The sequence below is a fragment of the Parasteatoda tepidariorum genome, chromosome 8 (assembly GCF_982258835.1).
Source record: "Parasteatoda tepidariorum strain Cologne lab strain chromosome 8, Ptep-v5.0, whole genome shotgun sequence".
Lineage (NCBI taxonomy): Eukaryota > Metazoa > Arthropoda > Arachnida > Araneae > Theridiidae > Parasteatoda > Parasteatoda tepidariorum.
This window is the reverse complement of record NC_141762.1, coordinates 3,882,682-3,892,075: the sequence shown is the minus strand read 5'-3', so window position 1 is coordinate 3,892,075 and position 9,394 is coordinate 3,882,682. Positions and strand designations below refer to the sequence as shown.

The 9,394-nt window shown below is 27.4% G+C and overlaps 1 protein-coding gene across 1 annotated transcript; it reads right to left on the bottom strand.

Annotated features, from left to right (window-relative positions):
• LOC139425552 (sn-1-specific diacylglycerol lipase ABHD11-like) lies at window positions 1–8,795 on the bottom strand. The gene is made up of 6 exons (XM_071180769.2): window positions 8,410–8,795; window positions 6,319–6,472; window positions 5,586–5,759; window positions 2,891–3,082; window positions 1,526–1,725; window positions 1–256 (listed from the first exon to the last, which is right to left on the bottom strand). The coding sequence occupies exons 1-6, from the start codon at window positions 8,748–8,750 to the stop codon at window positions 124–126; spliced, it is 1,194 nt and encodes a 397-aa protein (XP_071036870.2). The 5' UTR covers window positions 8,751–8,795; the 3' UTR covers window positions 1–123.
• Window positions 8,796–9,394: the final 599 nt, after the last annotated feature.

The following is a 9,394-nucleotide window of genomic DNA, read 5'->3' as shown; positions in this document are numbered from 1 at the left end:
GACAATTTTATTAACGATAGTTTTAACACATAGATATCGAAAACATCCTTGGAGCTGTGCTCTTCACAAAGTAAAAATAATATCTACATTTCCTTATTTTACATGCATACAACGAATGAATCCTTATTTCATTCGTTGGACAAGAGTGTCCACGAATTTGTCTGGGAAATCTACAAATAGATAATGTGAAGCATTTTCAAACTCTATCATCTCTGCTAGTGGAAAATGTTTCTTGATGTTAGCCTCCTCGTAACCTCTACATTAAAAAAAAGTTTAAAATATTTCTGTGCAGTATAAATAGAGTCAAAATTAAGGAATAATAAACTAAAACTCTCAAATATACTAATGTTTTTACTATCCAAGCTTTAGTTTGAGCCACATTTTGGATTAAGATATTATTTACCAGCATGAAGTGAGAATTTTAATGAAATATTTGAAACTAAGTTATTAGCTTACGAACTTCACACGATCTTTTAGAACAAACTCTAAGAAAGCTGCAGTGGTATTTTATATATTGAACTGGAGGAATGACTTTAAGTGAAAACTTAATATTGACTATAACCTTAGTTACTTATGGTTTAATTAAAACTAAAGTTAAAATCCAACTAATTTTTAACGTATGTGAAAATTATGCATATAGTACCACGCATAATTTTCACATATAATAAAGCTATATTTGAGAGTTATAATAAATAAGTTTTAGTGGTTTTAAGTCTGCAAATATATTATAACTAACAAAAATTCGAATCATTCTTGTAAGATTTTTTAGACATGCATAAAAAATCTGACAAGAATGATTCTAATACTACCATTAAGTTTTAAGAGGTTTGTCTAGCCTTAGATTTTTACAATTTGATTATTCTAAAATTCCTAATTTAAGTAATTGATTACATAATACATAATCTAAATAAAAAAATATATTTTTAAAAACCACGTTTTTTGTAGTGAAGAATAATAATTAAAAAATAATAATTTAAAAAAATATGAAATAAAAATGAAAAATTATAAAAATTATAATTTAAAATAAAAAAATTCAAAATAAAAAATCACATTTTTAAAAATAACGTTTTTGTAGTGGAGAATAATAATTAAAAAAAAATTTGAAAAACGAAAAACGTGGGGTTAATGAAATACATAACAGTATACTAATATAACATTACTGTTTCATGCATTCACGTTTTCCGTTTTTCAAATTTTTTTTAATTATTATTCTCCACTACAAAAACGTGGTTTTCAAAAATATTATTTTTTATTTTGAATTTTTTTATTTTAAATTATAATTTTTCATTTTTATTTTATATTTTTTTTTAAATTATTATTTTTCAATTATTGTTCTTCACTACAAAAAACGTTGTTTTTAAAAATGTATTTTTTTATTTAGATTATTTATTTTCTGCTTTTTAGTTTTGTGTTTAAATTTTTTTTAAATTATAATTTTTAAATTACATGATTATTAGATGATTGATAGAGTTTTTTTTTTATTACATGATTTATTTCTTGGGTTTACGATATAATGGTTACTTACACATTCAATAATGAATTGGATCCATAAAGAAAGAAGGCTGCTCCTTCATATTTTCCATTGTGGATAATGGGAGATTTCTCGTACAGTTTTAGACTTTCGGAAATAGCTTCAGTGTAAAGCATGTTACGGAAACTTCCATCTGGTTTTCTTTTGTAGATGAATTTCGATTTCTGGTAAGTTTCCTTCTCGGATTGGAGTTTCTATTTAAAAGAAATTGTACAGCAAATTTACAAAATGGAGTTTTCAAAAGTTGAAAATTACAGAATATTTCAACGAAATCCATCTTTATCATAAATGAGGAAGAATGTAGGAGAGGCTGCACAGAACGTCATACATTAGAACAGTTTTTGGGGGGCAGCACACTTTTAACGATTTCGAAATTTGACGGCACACAGTGGATAAAATTTGTTTAAAAGTTTTTTACTTACCTATACACCTTGTCACTTACCTACCTGTGTTAAAGTTTTTGTGATAATAATTTTTATAGTGAAATAAAATAATGTGTACTACAAAAGCACGTTTATTAAGAGATTAATTATCTCATTAGACTAACTTTTTATTAGCTAGTAACAGCTATTTTTTTTGCTAATTATTAATTGTTAGCTTGTTTTCCATAGCTATTAACCTATTTTTTGTGATTTCTTGTTAACTAGTTTTTTTGCTGATTATTAATTGTTAGCTTAATTTTTTGTTAGTTGTCCTTTGTTAATTTGTTTTAGAACTAACTTTATATAGCTTACTTTAATTATTAGCTTTTATTTCCGTTTGAAAGTTAATATTTAGCTTGTTTCATTGTTAATTAATAATTTTAATAGTCATTAAATTTCCTACTTATTTCAACATTTTTTTAAAATTGTCATGGTCAATTTAAATACTTCCTTCTTATTTTAACTTCTTTTGAGATTGTCAGAGACAAGACAATTGCCATCCAAGATATCCATTCTGATAAAGCGTGAAAAAAGTATAATATTATATCTATACACTTTCCCTTAATTTAAATTTTTTAAAAACCCAGCATCTACCTCAAAAGATTGTAGTTGAATCTGCCAAAATCCATTAAAAATTTATTAACCTTATATCATTAAATTCCACCTTGTTTTAAAACACTCCTAAAGTGCTAAAACGTAATTGCTATAGAGGTTAGGTTAATTGCTATAACCTAACACATAGGTTAATTGCTATAGAAAAAAAAATTCACGAAATGAAGTTGAGGTCGTGGATTATTTATGACTATACTACGAATAACTACTGAATAACTCGAAACCTTAAGTTCGAAAACAATCGGACTTATAAGATTAAGTTAAATTTATACATCTTTGACATAAATAAAAAGAGTTTCTCTCACGTAAAATACGGAATACTAACCATTTCTTCAGGTAAGTTTTCATACATAAGTGATACACTTATTCTAGTGATGTCATCATCATGCGTGTCTTTGGGAACTCTTCTAATTTCATTTGTCCAAGTTTCCATTATTGTGAAGGATCTGTCTACCAATTCTTGCTGTATTTTATTTAAATGCATTTCTACAATGAATGCTTTCTTAACTTTCTTCGGCTAAAAATAAATTCATAAAGAATTGTTTAACTGGGGAAACATGTTTAACATTTTATAACATGTTTAACATTTTATTTTGCTAAGATACATGCAAAATATATTTAATAAATAAAAATTCCATCTAACTCAACACATATAAGGAGACCTTTAAACATTTGAAGGCTTTTGGTAAACCGAACTAACACTAAAGTAAATTTTTTCTTTATGATAAAAATTTGGTTTGCCCAACTTAACAAACTAAGTTAAATATGTTGACACTGTATCTTCACATGAAAAGTATCAACTGAAATCAGCTGTAATAAATTTAATTCCCGCTAAACTTGTATTCCCTCTTAAATATAGCATTGCACAGAAAGATATCATTGACATTTTTTTAACAAACAAACAAACAAATATAACTTTATTGAGAACAAAAACACATAAATACAAAGAATATATATTCGTCGTCAAGAGGAAAATCCTGTCCAGGCGACAAAGAAAAGTAATACAATAAATTTAAAATAGAAATTTAAAAAAAAAAAAAAAAAAAAAAAAAAAAATACAATCATAAATTATTTTGCTCATCATAAGACGTCATATATTGTTGAACACTGTAATAATAGAAAACAAAAAAAAAAAAAAAAAAAAAAAAAAAAAAAAAAAAAATGCATGAAACTATATATGTAAAAAAATAAATAAATAAATAAAAAAAATAACAAAGGTAACATAAGAAATTCATTTGGATTGGCACAAGACTGGTATAAAAAATCAAATGCTTCCTTTAAAGTGAAAAATAGAGATCTAAATCGTCAATGTTCATCACAAATTTAAATAAAGCACGCTTAAAAGAAGAATATATTTTGATGTTTTGCAACTGAAATGGTAATTTATTATATAATTTAGGTGCTAAGTAAAAAAACTGTTTTCGTGAAATTTCTTTTGTAAAGAAGGGAATCTCATACATTTCAGTTGGTCTCCTTTCAGACACATTAGTTTTTAATTTGCATATTAATTTATTGTTGTGTAAATAGAGTAAAATACGAAAAAATACATTATGGCGAAATGGTAATAGGTTAATTCTTGTATATATATTGGTAGTAGTTACACTTGAATTATTTATATTTAGAGAATTAATAATCTTGAAGCATTTATTCTGAACTGAGATTAAGGGAAGTAAATTAGTTTTATATTCACCGCCATATATTATCGCACCATAATTAATTAAAGAATAAAACCAGGAGTAATAGAGTGCTTTCACAAAATTAAAATGAATTTTATTCTTAAGGTGATAAAATTTAACCAAAACGAAACGCAATTTTTTAACTAAATTGTTAATATGTGTTTTCCATTTTAAATTAGAATCGATATATAGTCCTAAATATTTGATATTGTTTACAGATTGTAGAATATAGCATTGACAATTTTCATTAGTACTTTTGCAGGAGAGAGAGTGAAATTTTAAATTTAAGTTAAATTCTGATTTTCTTAAACTGAAATAAATATATTTAGTTTTATTTAGATTTAAATTTAAGTCATTTATTGTAAACCATTTTGAAATTATGCGTAAATCAGATTGAATTTGAAAAATTAGTTGATTTAAATCAGTGCAAGAATACAAAATTACGGAATCATCAGCATACGTTATTATCTTACCAAAAAGTTTGAGTTGACAAAAGTCATTGATGAATATAATAAACAATAAGGGTCCTAGAATAGATCCTTGAGGAACACCACGGTTTGAAAAAATATAATTACTAAAATTACTTCGGATTTTAACTCTATGTTCTCTGTTTGAAAGATATGAAACAAACCAATTTAACATAATTCCTCTGAAACCAGCAAATTCTAATTTTTTAATTAAAAGATTGTGATTGACATTATCGAAAGCTTTTGATATATCAAGAAATATAGCTACTGTTGTCTTATTTTCGGCAATACTATTATGAATAAATTTTGAAAATTCCAAAAGAGCTTTTTCTGTACTTTTGCCTTTAATAAATCCATGTTGATTAACAGAGAAAAAATTTGTATGTTTTAAATAATTGTACATTTTATCAGCTAGAGCTTTTTCAATGATTTTGGAAAAAACAGGTAATATTGAAATTGGTCTATAGTTTGATAGGCAGTTTTTATCGCCGGTTTTAAAAATAGGAGTTATGGTTGCTCTTTTTAAAGAAGTTGGAAATATGGATGACTTGATTGAGGTATTGATGAAATTAGTTATAAAATTTATATTATTGAGAGCAAATAGTTTAATTAATTTTACATTAATACCGTCATAGTCAAAGGAGTTTTTATTAGAAAGAGAATTTATTAAGTGAAGTACTTCACAACCAGTACTTTTACCATGTTAAAGCATATTATAGATCAAATTAAAATTTAAGGATACAATACTTTGTCTCAACTTAACAGCTGAAGTAATATAAATAATATAATTTTTCATTGTTTGCCAGACTTGTCGGAAATTAAGTGTAAAAGACAAGCCTGTTATGTGTAGAATAAATCAATCTATTGTGTAACTTACTTCTTGTAGTGCTGCACTGATGGTAGTCAATCCTCCTAAGTTATGTCCCACTAAAATAGAATCTTGGATATCCATGCGATCCATAAAAGAGTAGAGATCCTGAAGATTGTTATTGAAACTTGAATTCCTTGTATGCTCACTCTCGCCATGGTTTCTGGCATCGTAAGTAAAGACCTAGAAGAATAATACTGCTTATTACATTAAAACTTAACTACTTCTACACTAGAATTCTAATCAAAATATCATTTAAAATAAATAGTTTCGCCATTTATTCAGATTTTATTAAAAACAGTTAGTGCGATAAAGATTTGATAATTTAGTGTTGTAATTAGTTACTTTGACTAGAAAATTAATCTGTTTAAGAAAAAATTTTTTGTAAATCTTCAATGCAAGTTTGCATGATGAAAGTTCAATGGATTTTTTTTTTAATCAAGTTTAATTTTGAGTTTACTCGAGCAAAATGGCAGTGAAGAGAAATCTAATAAATTGTCTTAATGAAAAGTTACGCAATCCATGTAAAATATGAAATGAATCAATTCTAACTCAAGGCGAACCTCCTAACCCATTGGATAAGCTATACGATTATTCATAAGAGGCTTACACGAATTAGAAATATAGAAATTATTTATAGTAAGCCAAAGCGGTTAACCTTTTTAAAAACACAAAAAATTTTTTTATACCATTGCCATTTTAAGGTTAAAGTTTAGTCAAATTATTTTTAAAATATGGATACCTTTCTCTTTGTTAATTCAGCCACTCGTTGAGGAATAGTATCCCATACTTCTTTTGAGTTTAATAGACCGTGCAAAAAAATTACTGGAGCCTTCTTGTTGTCGCTTCCCCCGGCAGCTTCAAATACATAATGGGCGATCTTTATTGGCTGACTTCTAGAAAAGTACACAAGAACTATTTCACATATGGACAGATCTCAAAAACCTTTAACTTCTGATAATAAAAAAAATAATAAAAAATAATAGGCACACTATTTTTACACCTCCAGAATTGTTTAAGATGTATAAAATATCAGAAAATAATCGTGAACATCGAAAATTTTGATGCCCTTATAAGTATGAACAAAAAATTACAATTTTTGAAATTATTTTTATATACATTTCATTAAAAATCATAAAAACGACATATAAACTTATGAACCTATTTTTCCTTAATTGAGCAATTTTTTCTTTTTAATAATTTCATCCACCCTTTGCTTTTCATTAAAAATTATTAGTATCATAAATGAATTGAAAAATTTTAATATTAAGTTAAATTGTTATAAAATGTAAAAAAAGGCTTACTTCTTAATACTTAAGACTTAATTTTCAGTCAAAAAATAACTTCAATTAGTAAAACATAGGGGAAAAACTAAGTACTGATTTGTTAAATTCAAGTCGGTCTGGACAATCTAGAGCAGTGATTCTCAACCACTGTGCCGTGGCACTTTTGTGTGCCCCCAAATTTTTGAAATGCATATAGTTAAAATTATAATGCTTTTTTATTACGAGTAAAGTTTAAATTAACGAAAAGTACTTATAGATATACATGAATATTGTAACGAAAAATTTTCACTTTCACCGATTCATCACATATTTCTTGATGGTACTCCAGCTATGACTGGACATCTATAAGGATATGTTGCACATGTTAAGGAACTGAATGGGGATATATTAGTTACACATTGTTTTTTGCATCGAGTAGCACTTGTTACAAAATATTTGCCATCAGAATTGAAAATAGTTCTGGAACAATGTATTAAAATTGTTAATTATATCAAATCAACACCGTTAAAAAGTCGCTTATTTAGTAATTTATGTCAAGCTATGGAAGCTAAGTACGAATCCTTGCTACTGCATACGGAAGTAAGGTGGTTGTCCAGAGGTAAGGTGGTTGTATATCTCCTATATTGGAATCAAAAGACGAAATGAAAATATTCTTCGAACAGAATAAAAATTATGATTTTGTTCATTTGTTGGAAGATAAAATATGGTGTGCTAAACTAGCTTACTTATCAGACACTTTTGTTATTTTTAATAACATAAATTCAAGTTTGCAAGGGCCGAAAGAAAATATATCAAAATCAACAGATAAACTGGTGGGATTCCAAAAACAAATAACTTTATGGAAAAATAAAGCTCAGGAAGGATATTTGGACATCTACATCTTATTTGCGTGAATTCGGATTTTCAGTATTCACCAGCATATAAGCGGGAAAAAAATCGGGACTGTTAAATGTAGAAGACGATACGAGAGTAACATAATTTTTACGATAAATGAAATTATCAGGAAACATCAAATGTCTCAATAAAAGTATTCTTATTATTCATTTGTCCTTTAATAAAAGTTGTTTTTGTAGAACATATTATATTATTTTATTTTACATTCCAAATTATTATCATAAACTATTTTACACAGTGTATTATAGGTAAGTAAACAACTTTTAAACTAATCTTTTTCTTTGTGTGCCGCCAAATTTTGAAATCGTTAAAAGTGTTCCGCGACAAAAAAAAAGGTTGAGAATCACTGATATAGAGAATAGATCGAAAACTTTACTCTGATGTAACGCAATGCGATGCAGACAACACAGAAAATAAATTAGGCAATGACAAACGGGTAATCAAAATTTTGATTGATTTTAACATTTACTTTTTAGATCTGCGTCTGGCTACGATCTTAACATCGTAATTGTACCCTCATCGAATGACAGTTTGTGATAAATTCGAATAATTTATATTTTCTACAAATAAAAACATTTATCTATAATAATGATACAAGTTTGATTAGAATTTAAATAATTTACTGTTGCAGTGTATCAAGGTGGTAAACTTACGAATGAGCTCCTTGAATTCTTCGTGCTAATTTAATATCCTTCGGTGTAATCTTGATTCTTTTGGCCTCTGCTGCACATTTACGAGCTTCTTTGAGTGTTTTTAGTAGGTAGTTTTCGGATCCTTTTTGGAGCACAATAAGTGCCGTTGAACTCAAATTAATATCGCCTTTAGCATCTTCAATCATGTTTTGAACTAAGCCACTAAAAAGAAATCTCGGTATTTGTCGTTTTTTAATAATACCATCCCGGTGGATTCCTGATCGACGTTTACTTATACGGCCTATTTTAGGGGCCAATGGAGACCGGCTTTTTTTTTTAGGGGAATTATTATTTCTTTTCATTTTCTAGTCGAATCCTAATTTAATGATTCGATGTTATATTTTAAAAAAACCCGAAAAAACCAGGTGCAAAGTAAACGGAGTTTTATTGTCTCTTTCCTGCTTGTTCATCTGTTCAATAAAAATTTTTACTTTTTTATTTTATTTATTCACATGTATAAACAAACGTGTGTGCTTAGTATAAATATAGCTTAGAAATCCTTCTACAGAGAGCGCAAAGATGTGGGCATTTATAGGAGGAGATACGAACCCTCTACCTTCACACTTTAGAGCGTTTGGCAGAAGGGCGATATCGCTGATCCCGGTGAACTCATTTCAATTTCTTTTCATGTGCTGCTTAATAAAGTTTCCGATATTTTTTGCAAGTGAAGTAGTAGCTGATTTAAGATCCCAGACTACGACAAGGATAGTCGCGAGTTCGTTTCAAGAAATGACTGATAAAACTCACTGTAGAGAATAAATAGAATGGCATCCAAACTATCAATTTGAGAAAGGTCGATGTGAACATCAGACTAAGGATGTGGTTTGTGATAGGCAGAAAGGTCACAGGTTCATGTACTATATACAGCGTTTGCAAACAAATAACAAACAAGCACTTCAAGATATAAAGTTGGTCCTAATTCAATCTTTTTATTACATCGCAGTCC

Bases quoted from the DNA above. Each gene is read 5' to 3' on its own strand.
- LOC139425552 (XM_071180769.2), bottom strand. From the start codon at position 8,750: ATGAAAAGAAATAATAATTCCCCTAAAAAAAAAAGCCGGTCTCCATTG. The intron at 3,083-5,585 runs GTAAGTTACACA...ATTTATTTTTAG, and splicing joins TCAGTGCAGCACTACAAGAA to CCGAAGAAAGTTAAGAAAGC. The intron at 1,726-2,890 runs GTTAGTATTCCG...TCTTTTAAATAG, and splicing joins AAAACTTACCTGAAGAAATG to AAACTCCAATCCGAGAAGGA.